At 39.0% G+C, this 26,142-nt stretch overlaps 1 protein-coding gene across 1 annotated transcript in view; it reads right to left on the bottom strand.

Annotated features, from left to right (window-relative positions):
- The window catches only part of LOC126456372 (Down syndrome cell adhesion molecule-like protein Dscam2), a 155,194-nt gene that overhangs the window by 33,622 nt on the left and 95,430 nt on the right, over positions 1–26,142 (bottom strand). Inside the window, exons 7-12 of the mRNA XM_050092126.1 lie at positions 23,052–23,191; positions 22,472–22,740; positions 22,210–22,364; positions 18,375–18,392; positions 13,774–13,872; positions 2,292–2,477 (exon numbers count right to left, since the gene is read on the bottom strand). Coding sequence (XP_049948083.1) covers positions 2,292–2,477; positions 13,774–13,872; positions 18,375–18,392; positions 22,210–22,364; positions 22,472–22,740; positions 23,052–23,191 — 867 coding nt within the window. The remainder of the gene's footprint in view (positions 1–2,291; positions 2,478–13,773; positions 13,873–18,374; positions 18,393–22,209; positions 22,365–22,471; positions 22,741–23,051; positions 23,192–26,142) is intronic.

The raw sequence follows: 26,142 nt of genomic DNA, 5'->3' as shown, positions 1-26,142 counted from the left end.
GGATTTCCCTTAAGCTTCTTATAATTGGTTCATTCAGGAGATCCTCCATTCTTTTGTTATGATCTTCAGTGTCCAACACATTGGCCACATTCCCCTTGTCTGCTCATATTATTACTAAATGAGAGCTGTTCTTCAGTTGCGCAATAGCATGATGTTCCTCCTTTCTGATATTTTGTTTTGGGAGTCTTTGCGTGAGTCAAAACCCATACCATTTCTTGTCTAATCTTCTCTGCCTCAGCTTGTGGTAGATGATGAATCGAAGCCTCAACAGATTCAATGATATCTTCTTTTGGAACTCGTTTTGGTGCAACTACGAAATTCATCCCTTTAGCCAGAATTTGTATGGCTGCCTCGCTAAAGATGTGGCTGTAGAGGTTAACCACCATTTGTCATGTGTCCAGCATCAGTCCTTCCTCGGTGGTTTTCTGCTGAAGTTTGTCGAACTTCCTCATCTGATGGATGGCAGTGCTATCACTTAACCTTGTGGCCTGTTAAAAGATTAACATATCAACCTTCTCCCTGTCATCCATGTCTAGCTTTCCAGCAAGGAAAAGGTGCAGTTGGCAAACTTTCCTGTTGTTTGTGTTGAGACTTACTTGAATGTGGCGGATCCTTTCCCATAACAAAATCTTGCTGGCTTGTACACAGATATTCTTCATCTTGTTCAATTTTGTATGGGATGTCAGCCTTAAGAATTTTGGCACTACACTGGTGTCCATGCATCTCTTCAAGAAGGCAACATCATTCAGCAGTTTACCTCTTCTTAACCAGAGTGTTTCCAACTGCCTGATGTTTCCATAGACTACCTGCCCATATAGTTTGGTTAAATATAAACACAGGCTTCCGCGGCCATTGTCACAGTCAATAAAATTTTTCTGGGCTTGTGATCGCATTGTCAATATGTTGAAGAAACATCGTTCTGCTACAATATGTTCAAGGTGTCATTGAATGGATGTGCAAAATTCTCTGCCAAGCAGGCATCATGCCAATTTTCCGAAGCAGCAACAGAATGAAAAATGTTCTTCACACAGCGAAAGATGCAGTTGACAAACAGCATTATGGGATGACAGCTCATGTGAAGCAATACACACAGGCATACAGAAGACCACAGCAGCTGCAGGTGCATAGAGTACTGCCGCACCTCAGTCAGTGCTAGAAAACGGGAAAACAATGCCACATTACAACTGCTGCCTGGTTTTCCATTCGCCAATTTCTACCAGTCACTAGCAGTAGTTCAAACACCAGTCAATACATGGGTTTCCACCAATGAAAAGTAATAATAAAAATATCAATAAAGAACTTCTAACATCCCTCCCCTTCATCCTTATCGACCTATCAGATTCAGATAACAGCCACATCTACAGGTATATAAGAAACAAAGCTTTATCATTCAGCAGTGAACAAAAACACCCTGAAGAAGATCACTTGCAACAGTGACTGAATTGTTGATAGTTTTACATTTTGACAATGTGGTCACAAACCAAGAAAACTTTTATTGACTATAAAAATGTTAATTGAATATCAGTGTCTATGGTCTCAGTCTGATATTACCTGTCCAGCTGCTCCACAGTTTAATTTAGAAAAATGGTTATCATTTTATCACCTTTGTTTTTGGCACACAGTGTTTTGGTTTAATATTAAGATTCTTTTATACCCATTTTTGTTCTAATTTATATTCACCAGTCTTGATGAGAAACTAGACAGGATGCTTCACACTCATTAACAAGCTGTCTAGCTCAAGCAGACATTTTAATATTATTTCATTATGTAACTAACTGAAGAACAATAACTTTGAAACAAGTATTTAAGTGTAGTTTTAGTATGACCTTTTGTCTCTGTTGGGAGTGCTGCTACAGAGCATAAACCAAAGCTTACAAATTATTGATTCTTATGAAAATCAAAATTAAAGTCCCCACTTAAAATGACTTTACAATTATTTTAGAAAAGTCTTGTTCAAAAATCCCCATGGTGCATAATAGAGCTTAAAAAATTTGCTGTCTATGACTTGTAGACTGTTAAGAGTACCAACTTGTATGTTTACTAGTGTGAGATACTTCGTTTGTTAAGATCTAGGATCTGGGACATGGGATTCCATTTTGGACACATCAAACTTCCCTGCTTTTGGAGATGAAGTCAGATTCAAAAGAAGACCAACAGGTTGAAACCACATGATGCTTTAAGCAATTATGTGGACACATTTTAAGAAATGTGTGTTTGCCTGAAGTGGGTATCTATTCTTCATGAAAAACACTCATATTCAATAATCAGAGTAGTTTGAGAAGATAACATACCAGCTCCTTGAGTGTGTAGAGACACAATTGGTGTCGGAGAACTTTTCCCTAGTTGATTGAATGCCTGAAGATAGAGCTGGTGTCTTGTTCCACACTGTAGACCTCTGACAGTATAGCTTGTTTCATGTGCTGGTATACTGATCTGCTCCCATTCTCCAAATTCTCTCTTGAAGTGAAGATAATAACCTGAAAACTATTACTGCTATAAAAGCTAAAATCATTTCTTCAGTCCTAGAATTAAAGAAACTTTATTGTCACATTTTTCCTTCTTTTACATTAAATGGCCTTTTCCTTTACAAACAAAGCAAATATGAAATGGTAAATAAAGTTAACTATACCAAATTCAGAATTTTCTACATAATACAAAATTCCCAACTTTGACATATACCAAAAAAAAAAAAAAAAAGCCTTAAAAATTTCATGTGTAGGTGATAATACCGTACACAAACAAACAGAAAACTCCATATCAAACATGTGAAAATACACTCCCCCCCCCCCCCAACTCTCTCTCTCTCTCTCTCTCTCTCTCTCTCTCTCTGTATGACAGTTCAAGAATTTTCGTAATCCCATTGTTCTGTTTACTATATCTATTTGGTAAATTTTTGGTGCAACAGTTCACTGAGTGAGGTTATTATTTACTTAACATTTTAAGTACAATATTTCTAACTTCCTTCACTTTAAAAGTGATAGGTAGCAGAACAAAGATACACATTTCTACATAAAACTAAAGTACACAAAACAAGAGGACAACCACTAAGCTATAGCGCATTTGCGTGGAGCACAGTAACAACAGGAAAAAGCATTTTTGAGCACTAGCTATTTTTCAGGCACGGGGTTGTGCTTTTGGGTGCCTGTGGGGATGTGTATGTGAATGTGTGTACTATTGCTGGAAAAAGAGCTAGTGCATGAAAGATAGTGTGAATGATCGTAACCAGTAAGTGTTACGGCACTCCATGCATCTGTCTGCTGTAGGTGATTGGTTGTGTTAATGTTATAAAACTGAAGTGTGCTTTATGGTTAGCTGCTTTTATATGTAGGAACAAGAGGGACGCCTATTATTATTTAAAATTTTAAACAGTTCGAAATAAATAGACCTTAACAAATGGTTAAATGCATCCGTATTCATCTCTTGGTCTCCCTCTATGATTTTTAACCTTCACGTTTCCCTCCAATACTAAATTGGTGATGACTTGATGCCTCAGAACATGTCCTACCAACCGATCCCTTCTTATAGTCAAGTTGTGACACAAATTCCTCCTCTCCCCAATTCCATTCAGAACCTCCTCATTAGTTATGTGATCTACCCATCTAATCTTCAGCATTCTTCTGTAGCACCACATTTCGAAAGCTACTATTCTCTTCTTGTCTAAACTAGTTATTGTTCATGTTTCACTTCCATACATGGCTACACTCCATACAAATACTTTCAGAAAAGACTTCCTTACAATTAAATCGTACCCAATGTTAACAAATTTCTCTTTTTCAGCAACATTTTCCTTGCCATAGCCAATCTACATTTTATATCCTCTCTATTTCAACCATCATCAGTTATTTTGATCCCCAAATAGCAAAACTCATTTACTACTTTGAGTGGCAAACTGCAAAGTTTTTATTTCTTCTCTGTGAATTTTAATTCCTACTCCAAATTTTTCTTTTGTTTCCTTAAACTGCTTGCTCAGTTTACAGATTGAATAACATTGGGGGTAGGCTGCAACCCTGTCCAACTTCCTTCTCAATCACTGTTTCCCTTTCGTGGCCCTCGATTCTTATAACTGCCATCTGGTTTCTGTACAAATTGTTAATAGCCTTTTGTTGCCTGTAGTTTACACTGACCACTCTTAGAATTTGAAAGAGAGTATTCCAATCAACATTGTCAAAAGCTTTTCCTAAGTATACAAATATTAGAAACATGGGTTTACCTTTCCTTAACCTATCGTCTAAGATAAGTCATAGGGTCAATATTGCCTCATGTGTTCCAACACTTCTATGGAATCCAAACTGATCTTCCCTGAGGTCTGCTTCTACCAGTTTTTCCATTCGTTTGTAAAGAATTCGTGTCAGTATTTTGCAACCATGACTTATTAAACTTATAGTTCAGTAATTTTCACACCTGTCAACACCTGCTTTCTTTGAGATTGGAGTTATATTCTTCTTGAAGTGTGAAGGTATTCCGCCTGTCTAATTCATCTTGCTCACCAAATGGAAGAGTTTTGTCATGGCTGGCTCTCCTAAAGCTATCAGTAGTTCTAATGAAATGTTGTCTACTCCCGGGGCCTTGTTTTGACTTAGGTCTTTAAGTGCTGTGTCAAATTCTTCTCGCAGTATCACATCTCCCATTTCGTCTTCCTCTATGTCCTCTTCCATTTCCATAATATTGCCCTTGTATAGACCCTCTATATACTCCTTCCACCTTTGTGCTTTACCTTCTTTGCTTAGGGCTAGTTTTCCATCCAAGCTCTTGATATTCATACAGGTGATTCTCTTTTCTCCAAAAGTCTCTTTAATTTTCCTGTAGGCTGTATTTATCTTATACCTAGTGATATATGTTTTTTCATCCTTACATTTGTCTCTAGCCATCCCAGCTGAGCCATTATGCACTTCCTGTTGATCTCATTTTTTAGACGTTTGCATTCCTTTTCACCTTCTTCATTTACTGCATTTTTATAGTTTTTTCTTTAATCAATTAAATTCAACATCTCTGCCATTACCCAAGGATTTCTACTAGCCCTCGTCTTTTTACCTACTTCATCCTCTGCTGCCATCTCTATTTCATCTCTCAAAGCTCCCCATTCTTCTTCTACTGTATTTCTTTCCCCTGTTCTTGTCAACAGTTCCCTAGTACTCTCTTTGAAACTCTCCACAACCTGTGGTTCTTTTAGTTTATCCAGGTCCCACCTCCTTAAATTCCCATATTTTTGCTATTTCTTCTGTTTTAATCTACAGTTCATAACCAATAAATTGTGGTTGGAGTCCAAATCTGCCCCTGGAAATGTCCCAACCCATATATGCTAGAAAATCAACAGAAAATAATTCTGCAATATGACAATGAGCTGATAGTTCTATATGTCATTTTCAAGAAGTTAGAAAGAACCCGTGGAACATGTGCTGGTGCAGATGAACTTGTGGTTTAGTTTTCAACTGTCCTCTTCCTTGATGTAAGAGGTGACCATAGGGAAAATACAATAAAGATGATATGGAATGTGGTTCACATTCCAGAATTTTGCCATGCCAACTTATATGTCTGATTAGACAACAGTCACATCTACATCTACATCTACATTTATACTCCGCAAGCCACCCAACGGTGTGTGGCGGAGGGCACTTTACGTGCCACTGTCATTACCTTCCTTTCCTGTTCCAGTCGTGTATGGTTCACGGGAAGACCGACTGCCGGAAAGCCTCCGTGCGTGCTCGAATCTCTCTAATTTTACATTTGTGATCTCCTCAGGAGGTATAAGCAGGGGGAAGCAATATATTCGATACCTCATCCAGAAACGCACACGCTCGAAACCTGAAAAGCAGGCTACACCACGATGCAGAGCGCCTCTCTTGCGGAGTCTGCCACTTGAGTTTGCTAAACATCTCCATAATGCTATCACGCTTACCAAAGAACCCTGTGACGAAATGCACCGCTCTTCTTTGGATCTTCTCTATCTCCTCTGTCAACCTGACCTGGTATGGATCTTACACTGATGAGCAATACTCAAGTATAGGTTGAATGAGTGTTTTGTAAGCCACTTCCTTTGTTGATGGACTACATTTTCTAAGGACTCTCCCAATGAATCTCAACCTGGCACCCACCTTACCAACAATTAATTTTATATGATCATTCCACTTCAAATCGTTCCATACGCATACTACCAGTGTTCTGCTATCCTGTAATCATACAATAAAGGATCCTTCTTTCTATGTATTCGCAATACATTACATTTGTCTATGTTAAGGATCAGTTGCCACTCCCTGCACCAAGTGCCTATCCGTTGTAGATCTTCCTGCATTTCGCTGCAGTTTTCTAATTCTGCAACTTCTCTGTATACTACAGCATCATCCACAAAAAGCCGCATGGAACTTCCGACACTATCTACTAGGTCATTTATATATACTGTGAAAAGCAATGGTCCCATAACACTCCCCTGTGGCACGCCAGAGGTTACGTCTCTACATTGAGAACAACATGCTGTGTTCTGGTTGCTAAAAACTCTTCAATTGAGCCACACAGCTGGTCTGATATTCCGTAGGCTCTTACTTTGTTTATCAGGTGACAGTGCGAAACTGTATTGAATGCCTTCCGGAAGTCAAGGAAAATGGCATCTACCTGGGAGCCTGTGTCTAATATTTTCTGGGTCTCATGTACAAATAAAGTGAGTTGGGTCTCACGTGATTGCTGTTTCCGGAACCCATGTTGATTCCTACAGAGTAGATTCTGGGTTTCCGGAAATGACATGATACGTGAGCAAAAAACCTGTTCTAAAATTCTGCAACAGATCAATGTCAGAGATATAGGCCTATAGTGTGCGTGAGGTGTGTGTGTGTGTGTGTGTGTGTGTGTGTGTGTTCTCCTGTCTTCTCTAAAGAATGCTTTGCCCAAAAGCTCAGTGTGTAACAGTCTTTTCATTATGTCTGTCTGCAACTCAGCGTATCATCTTTATGGTGAGTATCAATCTATCCGTTTCATAATTGTGTTGATATGCAACCTGGATTTTCCATTGTTTATTGTATATCTTCCATTATCTGGCTCTGCCAACCATGGTACCTTTTCTTATACTGTGTAACTGTAGCTGTACCACAACTGTGTAGTGGGTAACAAGTAGGAAATGGGGTTGTTCTTATAGAAACATCTATATTATTTGTAACCAAGCAATTATAAAATGAGAAATAGCATGGTAATTATCAAATTGTTTCCAAGATTTACATCACACTAAATTTTAACACAGGCATTGTTTACTTTAGAAATAAAAGGGAATTGATGTAAGCAATTGAAAAATAAATAAAAAGAAAAAAAACTTTTAGAAAAGTGAGAATGTTGTGAAAGGAGTAAATGGTATTCTGTAGAAAACTGCCACTTTTATGTTAAATTTCAGTTTTTCTGTGTTGCTTTAAGATATAAACACCAATTTTGTCAGTCTTAATATGAGACACTTATGTCTAAAATAAATCCACAAGTAGCTAATGGAATACGCAACAAAGATTTGCAGGTAGTAACAACATTTGCACTCTTTACCATACATTTATGTTAACCTTTCCATCAGTCATATAGTCTGGAGTCAATATTGTTTATCATTTGTAGAAGAGAAGGAAATTCAGGAGTAAGAGCAATGAAGTAAGCTCAAAAATTCCTTTTTTTAAAATTAATTTGATTGTAGTGTTGAAAAGAAAAGTATATGTTTCAGACTGAATAGTGCCAGAAGAAGGTTGCACTAGTATTTTTCTCTGTAAGTGAACATGATAATGGTAAACATCCAGTTACAGTTCCCCTAATCATTTCTCCTTGTGGGAGATTTCAGTGGTCATAATGCACTTTGGGGTCTGATACGAACTGCGTCAAGGATCTATTTGACAGGCTCATACTGTGAGAGAAGCAATGCCTTTGAAATATTATGGTAGAACACACGTCAGTAGCACAGTGGGGGGTAGTTTCCATAATCAATATGACTTACACAAAAGTGAGTTTTTTCCTTCTCGATCTGAACATCAGATGGAGGCTCATTAGAACAGTCCACAAGCTATTCAGCTCATTGGTTGTTTTTGATCAATGAGCATAGCAATCAAACCCAGTCAGGACACGTAACAAGTAAAATCTGCCATGTTGTTGATGCACATATTCCATACCAACATGTTAGATGAAGAGGCAACCTGTCTCATAGTGAAATGGTGAGTGTCACCCTGCAGTAAAGATCAAGAATATCACACTTTTTTGAACCCCAGTTGTCTGCAAAGTCCCTAATAGCATTTCAAATGAAAATTGCAGACATATAACAACAAAAAGGGTAAATAAAAGATAATGATAAATGTTTTGGTCTCAATTAATGGCTGTGCAGGGTGCACAAAGGCACAGAAACCATCAGTAATACTGTAGACAGCAATAGCATGTTTTAATTTGTTACTGTGCTGCAGAAGTATGTTTACAAACAACACTGGAGACATTACTTTGACAATGACACAGTGTTTATCACTTGAATTATCAGTGAGAATTGCATTATGGGATACTAATACTATGAGTGAGTGGGAATAAATTGTACTGATTAAAACTAACAATGGAAAATCCAGGATGGAATCATGATAATATGAAAGGGTAACTTCTACTCAGTATGTAGTGGAGATGCTCATTCACAGATAAGCACAACAAAAAGAGTGTCAAACAAAGCTTTTGGTCACCAGGTTGGTTGGTAGCTTTGTGTGAAGTTATTTTGTTGTGTCTACCTGCCACTTAGCTAGTTTACTGAATAAAACTACTGATCCCTACTAATTTTTTATGTAATTTTTTTCTCCTGGAAGACAGTCTACTAATTTGTAATGCATGTAACACACACTTTTCTGTATGGACACTGCATTGGCAAATAAAGATTTACTTCCAGAAGGCTAAACTATTTTTCTATAACTTAAGGAGTAAACGTAACATCTCCCTGAATAGTAGAGGCATGGAGTCATTCATGGGGACATAAACAAGTTTTTTGGATTTTAGAGGAAATGAGCGCGTGCGCACGCACACACACACACACACACACACATACACACACACACACACACACACACACACACACACACACACACACACACAGAGAGAGAGAGAGAGAGAGAGAGAGAGAGAGAGAGAGAGAGAAATAGTTGACTGACTGTGTTGGGTAGAATGGGCTACAGAAGAAAGTAAGTGGAGAGTAAGCAGGGTTGGGATTGATTACGTCTGGAAGAGGCAGCAGATATGCAGGATAAGAATGCGGATGAGAAGGGTACCAGAAGTATGGGAATAAATGCATCATGAGCATCTGCACCAGTGAGGCAAGTTCCTGTAGTGCACAGTTATGTCAATAAGTGGATTGGGAAGGGGTGACAGAAAAGAGAATGGGAAAACTACAGGGAAGAGAATGTGGGTCCAGGATGAGTGAGATTAGGATAATACAGAAGGTGTGGAGGTGGGTGTGGGGCATGGGGCTAGAATAGATGGGTGGGGTTGATTTGGGAGAGGAGACCAAACAGCGAGGTCTTCGGTCTCATCAGATTAGGGATCAATGGGGGAGGAAGTCGGCCGTGCCCTGTCAAAGGAACCATCCCGGCATTTGCCTGAAGCAATTTAGGGAAATCACGGAAAACCTCCGCCAGTATGGCCGGATGCGGGATTGAACCATCGTCCTCCTGAATGTGAGTCCAGTGTGCTAACCACTGCGCCACCTTGCCCTGGTATCGGAGGATGTTCAGGAAGTACAGTTCACATCCATGTAATTCTGAGAAGGGTTGTGAAGCTGCCAATGAAGTGAAGCATGTTGTGCTCAAGAGCATGGTCTGCCACTGGGTGGTCAACTATGCTCTTAGCCAGTTTGACAGTGGCTGTTCTTTCAGGAGGACACATGTCACTGATCATGCCCACATAGCATGCTGTGCAAAAATTGTAGCAGAGCTAGTATATGAGATTACTACTTTAATGTGGCCCTGTCTCTTATAGGACAATATATGACTGATAAGACGGGAGTAGGATATGCTGAAGAGTGGATTTCCTAGACAGATCTTGTACCTGAATCTTTCATAGGGATATCACTGAAGTGGCAAGATATTGGGAGTGGGTCTGGGGTACGGTTGCACTAAGGGTATTTTTTAGACTGGGTGGGGCTCAAAATAACACTTTGAAAAGTGTGGGAAGGATTGTTGATGGGATGTTCCTCATTTATGAGTGTGGCGATAAGAAATCGAAGTCCAACTGAAGGATATCGATCAGTTGTTCAGGTCAGGGATGGTACTGGGTAATGGGAGGGGAGTGCTCCTTTGCAGCTGGTTCTTGGGCATAGTCAGAGGATTAGGTGTGTGAGAGAATATCACAGTAGGAAATCTGTGAGCAGACTTAGGTTTGGAGAATAGTGCCTGCCTGTGTGAAGGCCTAAAGTTGATGAAATTGCGTACTCCACCTACTATACTAACATTTCATTACAACTGATTTATTGATACAATATTAAAAATGTGTTATAATGATTGGAGAAAACTGACCTCAAGTATGCAGCTTCCACATGAGAAAATAGTACCTACAATTTAGCCCCTTTCTGATTATGCGGCTAATAGTTAATCAAGATAACTTCACTACCAATTTTATTTTAGTATGTTTTACTTTTTCTGTTTTTTTCTGTTAATATGTATAAAATGTAATAATTTATTATTTTAGTGTTTTGTTATTTGCATATCATGTCCTTCTTTATACAGGTGTCACACGGAATGCCTCAGGCAGTTGGTAACTACTCGTCAATACGTGCACATCTTATGATCAGTGTTTGGCTTTCATCACACCATTTTCAATTTGTGATAAGCACTAAACTAGCAATAAGCACCCAGCATTTTTCAGTTGATGGTTAGGATTCATCTATCAGTAAGCACCAATGTGTAAAGCTCAACAGTTAGTACACTAGTAAACTTCCAGGTCAGGATGCTTAGTCACTTGTGAATTTGTGCAGCCATTGATAATCCATGCAATGTGCCAGTTTGTTTTAAGAATTTATATTAATACTTACAAGCAAGGTTATGGTCAAAACTGAGTTTAGTATCAATAAATCGGAGGAGAATGAAAATATAAATTCTAGAATTGTGCACATTTATTCAACAACTGTTCACCGCATCAAAAGTCATGGAAGAAGGATCAAAGAAAAAATTCCACAGGGACTATGAGATCTCAAATAGGTTGGCAATACTTCAACACATCTTGCTTTTCCAATACTTGACGGTCAACCCACCAACTCATACAAGGCCTGATGAAATCCCAGTCTTGCAGAATGTATCATAGATCTATTTACTTCACAATGTCAAAAAGGGGACTCACATTCTCCAACACATCACTTGTGTCTGACTCAGTTGCTCATGAATGTATGAACTGTAGCCATAAAGTTTTAACCATCATCTCAAACAAATAAAGTTGTGTAATTCATTTTTTATTTCTTTGCTGGTGCATTTCTGCAGTTCTGGTATTCACTGAAATCTCTCCACCACAGTAACTCACACACTTCTAAGGCAGTCAAAACTTAACGGTACATCTCATCTGTATTTTGGCAATGGGCTGTGCCATCTTGTTTTGGGTCCCCTAGCAGCATACTACTATGGTATTGTGGTACCAGCAGCTTGTGGGTTTGACTAAAGTAGCTATCTTCAGCAATACTCTTAGTGTCTTTCTTCTTCCATCTTTGCAGAAATTCAAGAACCAAACATGCGGTCTCAGAGCATGAAGCCAAATCTTTCCCCATTCTGTTACAATGATGGTACACTTGTGGTAGATATTGTTATTTCATACGTGTCTTAAGTAGCTAAAATTTTCTACATCTACATTTATACTCCACTAGCCACCAAGCGGTGTGTGGCAGAGGGCACTATTCGCACCGAAGTCATATTTCGCCCCCCCCCCCCCCCTGTTCCTCTCCCAGATCACGTGAGGGAAAAATGACTGTCTGAACACCTCAGTATGAGCTCTAATTTCCCTTATATTTGAATTATGTGATTTGAAAGTTTGTGGTAATAATGCTGTACATCCTTGACGAAGATCGGGTTTTGGAATTTAGTGAGCAGCCCCTTCCGTTTAGCGTGTTGTCTATCTGCAACTGTGTCCCACTTCAAACTTTCTATGAGATTTGTAACGCTCTCGCAATGGATAAATGTACCAGTCCCATACTTGCCACTCTTCTTTTGGACCTTCTCAGTCTCTTGACTCAGACCCAACTGGCAAGGATCCCATACAGATGAACAACACACTAAGACTGGACAAACTAAAGTTTTGTAAGCAATTTTCTTTTTTTGAAGGACTGCATTGTTTCAGGGTTCTACCAATAAATCACAATCTAGAGTTCATCTTACCCGTAACTTGTGTAATCTGATCGTTCCATTTGAGATCATTCGAATGGTCACACCCAGATACTTGATGGATGTTACCACTTCCAAAGACTGGGCATTTGTTTTGTACTCGTACACTAATGGGGATTTTTGCCTGGTTATATGCAGTAGGTTACACTTAGTAATACTGAAAGAAAACTGCCAGTTATTACACCACGCATTTATTTTCTGCAAATCCTCATTGATCTGATCACAACTTTCATGTGATACTACTTTCCTGCAGATTACTGCGTCATCGGCAAACAGTCTAATGCCACTGCCAGTACCATCAACTAGCTTGTTTATGTAGATTGTAAAAAGCAATGGACCTATTACGCTGCCCTGGGGTACACCTAATGTTACACTTGATTTTGTTGAAGTCTCCCCTTTCAGGACGACATACTACTCTCTTTCTGTTACAAAACATTCTATCCAACCACATATGTCATCGGATAGACAGTAAGCACGCACGTTTTGGAGCAAGTGACAGTGCGGCACTGAGTCGAACGCCTTTGGAAAGTCGAGGAACATGGCATCAACCTGGGAGCCAGTATCTAGAGCCTATTGTACATCATGCACAAAGAGGGCCAACTGTGTCTCGCATGACCACTGTTTCCTAACACCGTGCTGGTTTCTGCAGATGTGCTTCTCAGAGCCTAGAAAGATCATTATGTCTGAACACAAAATATGTTCCATGATTCTACAAAAAATCTGTGTCAGTGAAATTGGCTGGTAATTATGTGCATCCAATCTTCCACCCTTTTTATAGATTGCTATGACCTGGCCCTTCTTCTGGTTCCGTGGAACTTTCCACTGTTCCACTGATAGATGATGGATGAGATGGATGATGGATAAGAATGGTGCTATATTTGCGGCATAGTCAACATAAAATCTTATGGGGTCTGGGCCAGATGCCTTCCTGGTGTCTAAGGATCTTAACTGTTTTATAATCCCAGATACACTAAATGCTATGTCAGCCATCCTTGCATTTGTTCAATAATTGAAACGGGGAATGGTGCTGCAGTCCTCTACCGTAAATGAGTTTTTTGAAAGCTAGGTTTCGAATTTTAGCCTTCTGTTTATCATTATCCGTTACATTTCCTATACTATCAGCAAGAGAAGGTATAGATTTATTTGTAGCATTCATAGATTTTAAGTACGACCAAAATTTTTTGGGGTTATTTTTAGAATCTGCAGATAAAATATTGCTTTCAAATTCATTAAAAGAATCTCTCATTGACCTTTTGACAGCTTTTGACAATTTTACCGCATAGTCAGATGGTATTTAAATGTGTTTTTCTATTTGTTAAGGAATACTTTTCATTCATGGACCATGTTCATTTTAAAAGCAAGGAATAAGTGTAGTAGTGCTTCTATTATTTCTGAATGCATTAAACTACACATGCTGTGCAAATATCAAATTTTACCTTACCTTTGATGGAACTACCCATTGCTGTTGGTGGCTGCCACTCAACATAAACACTGGCTGTAGTAGATGATGAAGCTTGAAAATTTGTTGGTGCTGAAGGTACTGCGGTGACACAAACGATATCATTTAATAGAAAAATAAAAAGTATTGCTGTGAAGCACATTGTGATTTGTTATAAATTTATAAAATTATTGATAAAACAAAATATAGTTGCTGAACAATTCAAAGAAAACTTGAGTCTCATTTAAAATAGGTACCCCACTCATACAATTAAAGTCAGTGGTGACTTCAATCTACCCTTGATATCCTGGAAAAATTGTACATTTAAAGCCAGTGGCAGGCATAAAATGTCATCCAAAATTGTACTGAATGCTTTCTCAGAAAATTATTTTGAACAATTAGTACATGAGCCGACTTGAAGTGTAAATGGTTGCGAAAGCATACTTGACCTCTTAGCAACAAATAATCCTGGACAAATAGGGAGTATCATGACGAATACAGGGATTAGCAACTACAAGGCAGTTTCTGCTAGGCTAAATACCGTAACAACTACAACCATCAAAAAGAAATACAAGTATATCTATTTTAAAAAGCTGATAAAAAATGCCCTTAACACCTTTTTAAGGGACAGTCTTCACCCCTTCTGATCTGATCATGTAAGTGTAGAAAAGTTGTGGAATGATTTCAAAGAGATAGTATCAACAGCAATTGATATATTAATATTAATAAGTGATGTTGCAGAAGCAGTGGAAAAAGCATGCCAAATTTAAAAGAACGCAAAACCCCCAAGACTGTCAAAGTTTTGCAGAAGTTCAAAATATAGCACGTAGTTCAATGCGAGATGCTTTTATTGATTCCTACTATGAAATTCTGTCTCAAAATCTGGCAGAAAACCCAAAGAGGTTCTGGTCATACATAAAGCACACCAGTGGCATGATGCAATCAATGCCTTCACTGCGCGATAACAGCGGTGAAGTAACTGATGACAGTGCCACTAAAGCAGAGTTGTTAAACCCAGTTTTCCGAAACTCCTTCACCAAAGAAGACAAAGTAAATATTCCTGAATTCCAATCAAGAACAACTGCCAAGATGAGAAACATAGAAGCAGATATCCTCGGTGTCACAAAGCAGTTTAAATCACTTAATAAAGGCAAGGCCTCTGGTCCAGATTGTATACCAGTCAGTTTCCTCTCAGAGTATGCTGATAATATAGCTCCACATTTAGCAATTATATACAATCGCTTGCTCACAGAAAGATGCGTACCTAAAGACTGGAAAATTGCTCAAGTCACACCAATGCACAAAAAGGAAAGTACACGTAATCCCCTGAATTACAGATCCATATCACTAACGTCGATTTTCAGTAGGGTGTTGGAACATATACTGCATTCAAACATTATGAAGTACCTCGAAGAAAACAATTTATTGACATATAGAAAGCACGGATTCAGAAAATATCATTCTTTTGAAACACAACTAGCTCTTTATGCTCATGAAGTAATGAGTGCTACCAACAGCGGATGACAAATTAATTCCAGATTTTTAGATTTCTAGGAGGATTTTGACACCGTTCCTCACAAGTGTCTTCTAACCAAACTGCGTGCCTTTGGAATATTGCCTCAGTCGTGTGACTGGATTCGTGATTTCCTGTCAGAAAGGTCACAGTTCATAATAATAGATGAAAGTGATCGAGTAAAACAGAAGTAATATCTGGCATTCCTCAAGGAAGTGTTATAGGCCCTCTACTGTTCCTGATCTATATTAATGACATAGGAGACAACCTGAGTAAGCTGTATCAGATTGTTTGCAGATGATGCTGTCATTTACCATCTTGTAAAGTTGTCAGATGACCAAAACGAATTACAAAATGATTTAGATAAGATATCAATGATGCGAAAAATGGCAATTGACCCTGAATAAAGAAAAGTGTGAAGTTATTCACATGAGTACTAAAGAAAATACGCTAAATTTCGATTACACAATAAGTCACACAAATCTGACGGTTGTAAATTCAACTAAATACAAATAACCTAAATTGGAACAATCACATAGATAATGTTGTGGGTAGAGCAAACCAAAGACTGTGATTCATTGCCAGAACACTAAGAAGGCATAACAGGTCTACTAAAGAGACGGCTTACACTACGCTTGTCTGCTCTATTGTGGAGTATTGCTGTGTGGTGTGGAATCCGCATCAGGTGGGACTGACAGATGACATCAAAAAAGTACAAAGAAGGGCAGCTCATTCTGAATTTTCGCGAAATGGGGGAGGTAGTGCCACATGCATGATACTTGAATTGGAGTGGTAATCATTAAAACAAAGGCGGTTCTTCTCATGAAATTTCAATCACCAGTTTTCTCCTCCAATTGCAAAAACATTCTGTTGGCACCCACCTACATACGGAGAAATGAACATCATGATAAATAAGAGAAATAAGGCTTGCACAGAAAAATTAAAGTGCTCGTTTTTGCCACACGCCATTCGAGAGTGGAACGGTAGAGAGACATTGAACCCTCTGCCAGGCACTTTATTGTGAATAGCAGAGTAATCACATAGATGTAGATGAATGTAGCCTAATTCCTCTCTGGAGTTAATATAGTTGTCATAAAATAATAAAGTAGCAGTATGGATTTAAAGAAGTTTTGAAATCTTTGTTCAGTTTCCTCTCTGTCATAAGTTACTGCGTTATCTGCCATCTTAAATGATGAAATACTGAATTTTAGTAAATTCTTATCTTTGTTATTCATTACCTGTCTATTTTGTCAGGTTCCTATTATCATCTGCTTGAAACTCTCACTTTCTCTTTAATAGATACTTTGTTCTTTTATTTTACCTGCTTTGTATCTGTACTATCTTCTGCTGTTAGGATAAGTAGTTTGTTAAATACACATTATTTACATTTTATCCCACAATCTGGAAGGATTTTTGGATGCATGAACACACTATATAATTATAATAATTTACATTTCTGATGAACAGAATTGAAAAGAGAGTTTGTTTATTCACACCTTTGTAGCAGTCTCTTGCATTTGCTATTATAGCCACATGTCATTGTTGAACAAAAAGTTTAAACAATTTCATACAATTTCCGTAAAATGTATAATTTCAGTGAGGATCAAATCAAGGACCAGTGGCAAAAATGATAAAGACAAAAATTGTTGAGGGCCATAATATTATGGAAAAAAAACAGTATCAAAAATAAAACAATGGGAAATCCTGGATGGAATGTAACAATATTATGGAAAGGAAAGTTGCTACTATAGCAGAGATGCTGAGTCGCAGATAGGCACAACAAAAAGACTGCCACAAATAAATCTTTCGGCCCTTAAGGCCTTCATCAGCAATAGACCACACAAACGCACACACACACACACACACACACACACACACACACACACACACACACACACACACGACTGCAGTCTCAGGCAACCGAAACCACGCTTCAAGCAGCGGTACCACTGCACAATGGGAGTGGCAACTGGGTGGGATAAGGAGAGGCTGGGGCAGGGAGGCAGAGTGATGGTGGGGGTCATAGACAGTGAAGTGCAGCAGGTTAGATGGCGGGCAGGGGAGAGGTGGGGTGGAGGAGGAATAGCAGGAAAGAAGAGAAGTAAAAAGACTGGTGTGATGGTGGAATGACGGCTGTTTGGTGCTGGAATGGGATCAGGAAAGGGGCTGGATGAGTGAGGACAGTAACTAACTCTGTTGGTCACTGTCCCTACCCATCCAGCCCCTTCCCTGTTCCCATTCCAGGACTACACAGCTGTTACTCACTGTCCTCACCCATCCAGCCCCTTCCCTGTTCCCATTCCAGCACCACACAACCATCATTCCACCATCACATCAAGTCTTTTTATTTCTCTCCTTTCTGTCTACACCCCCCCCCCCCCCCCCCTGCGCCATCCTCACCTCTCCCCTGCCCTCCATCTAACCTACAGCACTTCACTGCCCACCACCTCCACTATACTGTCCCTCCCTGTCCCCACTCCAGCCTCCTCCTTCCCCCACCCAGTCGCCACTTCCATCATGCAGTGGTGCTGCTGCTTGCAGTGTGGTTCCAGTTGCCTGAGACTGCAGTCCTGTGAGTGAGTGAGCGTGTGTGTGTGTGTGTGTGTCTATATATATCTGTCTGTTGTCTATTTTTGATGAAGGCCTTAATGGCCGAAAGCTTTATTTGTGAAAGTCTTTTTTGTTGCTCCTATCTGCGACTCAGCATATCTGCTATATGATGAGCAGCAACTTTACTTTTCATAGTATCAAAAATAACTAATTTCCATTGCTTTAGAAACATTATTTGTAGGTAGGTGTGAAATTGCAAATGTAAAGATTCAGAGCTATCTGTAGTCAGTCAAAGGATTTTTTTCTGTTTGGTTATTGCTTCTTTTATCTGTGGCAATTATTATTCAATGTAAAAAGTGACAAGATATGTCACAGTTTCTCTATTAAATGCTCTACATGTCAGTGCAAAGGTCACAGTAAAGCAGTGATATACCACCTCCAATAAGACCATGCTTAGTAAGGCATTAAGCACCTTCAGGTTGTTTACAGTTTTAGTTCAGAAATATAATATTATTGTGAGTATGTAAATGCTTTTACTTACCTCCTCTTATCCTGCTCTCTTCAGGGTAAATTCAGAAAGAAAAGTAAAAACTGTATTAACTGTCTCTGCAAATACATATTTAGACTAACAATACATGTACTTATTATTAAGATGACATATTTTACACTGTGGTAAGTGAACACTGTGATTAATGTCATTGTATTTAAAAAAAGTGTAATTACTTGTCCACTTTCTATGAAAAAATATGAAGTCCAAAACCAGGAAACAGTTTTAAATTTTCATTGAAAAGCTAATATAGTTCTCTATTAATGGAAAGATCTTTCTTGTAAGTAATTTTTTTTAGCATATAAAAATACTTTTTTGCAAAATTTGTGATACACCAACTAATTGTTACAGTATTTGGACATGAAAGCAATATGAGTAATATCATACATACAAATGAAACACTGAAACAAGAAATGAGTCATTGAGTCTCACATCATCTGCTGGGAAACATGATGAGTACTGTGTCAAGGGGAGGCAAATAGAAAAGGGCAAGGGCTTATTAATCATCAGCAGTTGAAACATACAGTTAATAGTGGTACCCATTAAGGAAATGGCAGAAAGGGAAGGGAATTGACGCCATGTGCTCTCATTTCAACATTTGAAGAGACAGTTCCAGCGACCATTGAGGAAAATGGAAATGCCGTGTGGCTAGGGCCTCCCGTCTGGTAGACCGTTCACCTGGTGCAAGTCTTCCGGGTGGATGCCATTCCGGTGACTTGCGTGTCGATGGGGATGAAATGATGATGATAACCACAACACAACACCCAGTCCCTGAGCGGAGAAAATCTCCGACCCAACCGGGAATCGAACCTGGGCCGCTAGGTATGACATTCCGTCACGCTGACCAATCGGCTCCCAGGGGCAGACGACCATTGAGGGAACAGTGTGTAATCACATGCAGATTGTGTCATATATTGAGGCAAATAATGCCTTGGATTCCAAGGTCATACTTGGATCATTCCAGTGACTGGCAGAGAATGCCAGCCTTATTCATGGAGTTTCAATGAGGCTCACAATTGGTAGCATAGTCCCTAGACCAGGTTCTAGCCTCCTCGTTCTGAACTGAATGAAATGCCTGAAACTGAGACTGAGAAAATCCCAAGGCAAGCTGATACATGACTTCCTCGACTTGTGCCATATTTTTGAGAACTGTAGGGTCCCCATAAATGGATCAGAAGTGCGCTACACATCAGAAGTTGCTGCCCAGTTGACTGTGTATGGTGCAAACAAGATCTTCTTGGAACAGGCAACTCTTCATTCAGTCTAGATAATTATGGCTGTAGGAGACCTGGAAGTACAGTGTAAAATCCTAGTGGTTAACTGCCAAAGCATTTCCAATAAAGTGCCATAGTTTGAAACACTCCTGTAAAACAGTGAAGCTCACAAAATACTAGGTACAGAAAACTGGTTAAAATCCATAGTTGGCAGCAGTGAGATTTTTGTGGAACATATAAGCATATATCGAAAGGATAGGCTAATGGGGAATGGAGGTGGTGCATTTGTTGCAACAGACAGGAATGTCGAATCTGCTGAGACAGAAATTGAGGCTGCATGCAAGATGGTTTCAGCAAGTTTCATTATCAGAGGTGCTCATAAAATTATAATTTTAGAGCCTTCTATCGACAACCGGACTAACCTTCTGATGTAACCAAAAACTTTAAAGAGAACCTCTTTTCAGTAACATGTAAATTCCACAGTCATACTGTAATCATCGGAGGAGACTTTAATCATCTTACAGTCAATTGGAATACTTACAGTTTTGTTAGTGGTGGATGGTACAAGACATTCTGTGAAACATTAGTAAATGCTTTCTCTGAAAAGTACCTAGAACAGATGCTTTGGAATTCCACTCATGATGAAAATATTTTAGATCTGATGGCAGGAAACATACCTGATCTCTTTGAAGAGGTCCACATACAAACTGGTATCAGTAACCATGAGGGAGTTGTAGCAATCATGACTACCAAAGTACAAAGGGCAACTAAAACAAGTAGAAAGATTTAAGATATATGTTCAGTAAATTAGATAAAGAAGTAGTGGTCTCATTTCTCATGAGGAACTTGAAACTTTTAGCTTGGGACAGGAGCATGAAGAGGAAGTACAGCCCAAGTTTAAAAAAATAATTATAATGCATTGTAATATATGTTCCCAATACAGCAGCTCATGGTGAGAGGAACCTTCCATGGTATACAATCACTGTAAAGGAACTGCTAAAGAAACAGAGCCTACTGCATGATATATATAATACAAAGCAAAGGCATATAGATGGAGAGATGTTGAATGAAACACTTTTAACTGTCAAGAGAGCAATATGTGAAATTGTCAGTGATTACTGTATCAAAATATTGTCAAATGATTTTTCACTAAATCCAAAGAAATTCTTCTCATATGTAAAGGCTGTTTCTGGCATCAGTGATAGTGTTCTGTTGCTCAGCAAAAGTGGAAATGCTTAACTCCACTTTCAAATGTTCCTTTACAAATGAAAATCTAGGAGTATTACCCCAGTTTCATCCTCATACTACACAAAAGATGAGTAAAATGGATACTAGTTCCAATGGCACTGAGAAACAGCCGAAATCGTTAAAACTAAATGAACCACCAGTGCTTGATGGCATCTCTATTAGATTCTATACCTCATCCATGCCCAATAACAGGGATTCCAAAAATGTTTATAATGAAAACCTACCTTGCACTTTTCTCACATGAAATCGTGAAAGCCGTGGATAAAGGCAAACAGGTGGATGCAAATGTCTGAAAGGCATTTGGCTAAGCTTATCATCAAAAGTATGATCATAAATGATACTAAGTTAAATCTGTAACTGGATTCAGGATTTTTTGGTAGGTAGGACACAACAAGTTATCTTAGATAGAGAGTCATCAACAGATGTAAAGTAATTTCGTGTATGCCACAGGGAAGCTTGTTGGAGCCTAGCTGTTCATGTAGTATATTAAGTACCTTGCAGATAATATTAATAGTAACCTCAGACTTTTAACAGATGATGCAGTTATCTATAATTAAGTACTGTCTGAAAGAAGCAGCACAAACATTCACTCTGATCTTGATAAGATTTCAAGATGTGCAAAGATTGGCAACTTGATTTAAATGTTCAGAAATATAAGGCTGTGTACTTCACAAAATGAAAACATGTAGTATCCTATGACTTTAATATCAGTGAGTTACCGCTGAATTGGTCGACTCGCACAAACACATTGCTTCAACAATTAACTAGGATATGAGATGGAATGTTCATGTAATCTCAATTGTAGGTAAAGCAGGTGGCACACTGCTGTTCATTGGAAGAATACTAGAGAAATGCAATCAACCTACAAAGGAGACTACATATAAAACACTTCATGCTACACATCCTAGCATAATACTCAAGTGTGGGGCCCATGCCAATATGGACTAACAGGGGATGTTGAACAGGTACAAAGAAGGGCTGCAAGGATGGTCATAGTTTCATTCAACCCTTGGGAGAGTGTTAAGAAGATGCTTGAAGAGAGATGCAAACTATCCCATGAAAACTTACTTAGAAAGGTTCTAGAACCAACCTTAAGTGATTAATCTTGGAACATATTACAACACACTACATAACACGTAGAGTAGGATCACAAAGATGAGATTAGATCAGTCATAGCATGCACAGAGGCAGGTAAACAATCATTCTTCCTGTGATTCATATGTTCTTCATATAAAAATTTTAAAACATTATCGTCACCCAAGCTAGATGTATTGCTTTAAATGCTGTATTCATATCTCAGTCTTGTTTATAATGCATTATGAGAATATTGCATTATGCCATGTTGACTGTCCATATTGTTAACTTACCTTGCACAGAGACAATGTATTGGATTTCTTCTTTCCCAAAAATATTTTCGGCTGAACATGAATAATTCCCAGCATCCGTAATTTGTACTGAGGCTATATGAAGTGTGCCTTCAGAATTTACTTGCAAATGGTTGTCCTCATGGATTCTCTTGGCGCTGTCAAAATATGAGACCTCTGCGTTATTACATGACTGTATATCTAATTTTAATTCACCTTAATGCTGAAGATATGATTTGATGTAAAACTGTTGAAGATTTATTACTTTTTCTTCCACTGAATGTGTGGATTTGGTTGTCCAACTGTTAAGCATGGCAACTTGAGCTCTTCTTTCCAGACAGTTATGACATGTCCACCAAATGAGGCAATACGAGCAGGGACATGGTTAACTGCTGACTGCACAACATGCCTCGATGAACTTCCTTCACCAACAATAGTACTGGCAGTCACCCAGAACTCATATCTGTGATGTGCAACCAAGTGGCTAATACTATAATAGGTCTGTTCTGAGGGCAAATCATATTGATCTCTTTCCTGTACAACAAACAGAAAGGAAAAAAAAGATGAAGTAATTTTATATGACATATAGTAACTAAAAGATGACTGTCATTCCCATATAACAGAAATATTTATGTAAGGTCAGAAGGCAGTACAGTTTGTAGAGCTAAATGTATGTAATTATTTACTTCACTGAAGTAAGGAGGAGCAACATAATTTCAAAGAGAAACTTGCCTGAACATAAAGAAGAAATAAGTGTTGGTAAGGCATTCATTACAAATGTTAACTGAGACCAGTTTGTTTAATAATGTTCCTAATTTAGTGGATAACAGATATGCAATACAGACCAGGCTAACACCATCCAGTGACTTCACATACACCTTGTATTTTCTGATTCTTCCATTTGGATATCTGGGAGGCTTCCAGGAAAGAAGAATTGTTCTGGAATCCATTATTAGTGCCTTTATATCTTCTGGTTCACTTGGAACTGGAATAAATTACACTGTAAGTCTATATATCATAAAACAAACATTTTTGTGTGACTGGTTATGAAAAGAAATGAAATGCAAATTAATTTAATTCACAAAATTTTTTAAAATATTATACACACATCAATAAAAGTTTTGCATCACGCCGGTTCCCAGAACTCCTGAAGGTAGGTGTTGACTGTGGATACTGTATCACAGACACAGTCCCTTTGACTGTTCAGAGATGTCATTAAAACCATCCAAAGATGTAAACAACCATGCATGAGCAGCGCCTATTAGACAGAGGGGGTCTAACAGCCAATCAGTTCCAGTCATTCCACCAGGAAGGACGTACACAGCTCGTGTTCTCTGTAGTTCAACCATGCCTAAGTGGTCAATAACGTGATTTGATCACGTTACTTTGTGCCAGGAAGGGCTCTCAACAAGGCATCTTGGAGTGTATCAAAGTGATGGTGTTCAGACATGGAGGAGATTCAGAGAGACAGGAACTGTCGATGACATGCCTCGCACAGGCCACCCAAGGGCTGCTACTGCAGTGGACGACCGCCACCTACGGATTATGGCTTGGAAGAACCCTGATAGCTACGCCACCGTATTGAATAATGCTTTTCGTGCAGCCACAGGACATTGTGTTATGATTCAAACTGTGTGCAATAGGCTTCATGATGCGGAACTTCACTCCCAACGTCCATGGCGAGGTCCATCTTTGCAAGCATGACACCATGTAGCGTGGTACAAATGGGCCCAGCAACATGCCGAATGGACCACTCAGGATTGCCATCACGTTATCTTCGCTAATGCATGTCGCGTGTGCCTTCAACCAGACAGTCGTAAGAGATGTGTTTGTTGGAGGCAACCCGTACAGGCTGATAGCCTTAGACACACTGTCCATCGAGTGCAGCAAGGTGGAGATTCCCTGCTGTCTTGGGGTGGCATTATGTGTGGCCGACGTACGCCACTGGTGGTCATGGAAGGTGCCGTAACGGCTGTATGATACGTGAATGCCATCCTCCGACCGATAGTGCAACCAAGTCGGGAGTATATTGGCAAGGCATTTGTCTTCATGGATGACAGTTCTCACCCCCGTTGTGCCCATTTTGTGAATGACTTCCTTCAGGATAATGACATCGCTCAACTAGAGTGCCCGGCATGTTCTCCAGACATGAACCCTATTGATCATGCCTGGGATAGACTGAAAAGGGCTGTTTACAGACAACGTGACCCATCAGTCACTATGAGGGATCTACATCAAATCGCTGTTGAGGAGTGGGATAATCTGGACCAACAGTGCCTTGATGAAATTGTGTATAGTATGCCACAACAAATGCAAGCATGCATCAATGCAAGAGGATGCGCTACTGGGTATTAGAGGTACCGGTGTGTACAGTATTCTGGACCACCACCTCTGAAGGTCTAGCTGTATGGTGGTATAAAATGCAATGTGTGGTTTTCATGTGCAATAAAAACCGTAGAAGTAATGTTTATGTTGATCCCTGTTTCAATTTTCTGTACAGGTTCCGGCACTCTGAGAACTGAGGTGATGCAAAACTTTCTTTGATGTGTGTATTTGAAAAGTGTCAGCACTTTCCAGTTTTGCTTTCTTTTGTTCTACAACATAAAAAGACCATAAAATTTTAATCAGCAGATTATAATGATAAAATAAATAGCTGTGCATATCACTAGGAAGACACCATAATTCAGCTCGCTCTCTATCTCTCTCTCTCTCGGTGTGTGTGTGTGTGTTTGGGGGGGGACATGCGCATGCATAGTGCTTGGAAATAACCTATAATATAAAATGTAAAAAGTTAGTCCAGTAACAAACTTGTGAACAGCGCCATAAGTTTTTGTCAGTAAGGTAGAAAGCTGTATTTAGGACTCCATTGGTGGAATGTCACGGTTGCAAAATACTATCACGAATTGTTTACAGACGAATGGAAAAACTGATAGAAGCCGACCTCAGGGAGGATCAGTTTCAATTCTATGGAAATGTTGGAACACATGAGGCAATACTGACCCTATCACTTATCTTAGAAGATAGATTGTGGAAAGGTAAACCCATGTTTCTAGCACTTGTAGACTTACAGAAGGTTTTTGACAATGTTGACTGGAATACTCTCAAATTCTGTAGGTGGCAGGGGTTAAATACAGGGAACAGTAGGATATTTACAGTTTGTACAGAAACCAGATGGCAGTTATAAGAGTTAAGGGCCATGAAAGGGAAGCAGTGGTTGGGAAGGGAGTGAGACAGGGTTGTAGCCTACCCCCAATGTTATTCAATCGGTATATTCAGCAAGCAGTAAAGGAAACAATAGAAAAATTTTGAGAAGGAATTAAACTCCATGGAGAAGAAATAAAAACTTTGCAGTTTGCCGATGAAATTGTAATTCTGTCAGAGACAGCAAAAGATCTGGAAGAGCAGTTGTCTTGAAAGGAGGATAGGAGGTGAACATCAACAAAAGCAAAACGAGGATAATGGAATGTAGTATAATTAAACCTATGTGATACTGAGGGAGTTAGATTAGGAAAGGAGACATAGTAATAAATGAGTTTTGATATTTAGGGAGCAAAATAACTGATGATGGTCAAAGTAGAGAGGATATAAAATGTAGATTAGCAATGGAATGGTAAGCGTTTCTGAAGAAGAGAAATTTTTCATTGAGTATGGATTTAAATGTCAGGAAGTCATTTCAGAAAGTATTTGTATGGAGTGTAGCTATGTGTGGAAGTAAAACATGGATGATAACTAGTTTAGACAAGAAGAGAATAGAAACTTTCGAAATGTGGTACTACAGAAGAATGCTGAAGATTAGATGGGTAGTTCGTGTAACTAATGAGGAGGTACTGAATAGAATTGGGGAGAAGAGGAATTTGTGGCACAACTTGTGATGAAGCAAGCTGGGATCATTTTACTTCCTCTCTTGTTTTGCCACCTGACTCCTTAAATCCATTT

Source organism: Schistocerca serialis, chromosome 2 (genome assembly GCF_023864345.2).
Source record: "Schistocerca serialis cubense isolate TAMUIC-IGC-003099 chromosome 2, iqSchSeri2.2, whole genome shotgun sequence".
Taxonomy (NCBI): Eukaryota; Metazoa; Arthropoda; class Insecta; order Orthoptera; family Acrididae; genus Schistocerca; species Schistocerca serialis.
The sequence above is the reverse complement of the archived record's forward strand: the minus strand, read 5'-3'. Positions and strand labels throughout refer to the sequence as shown.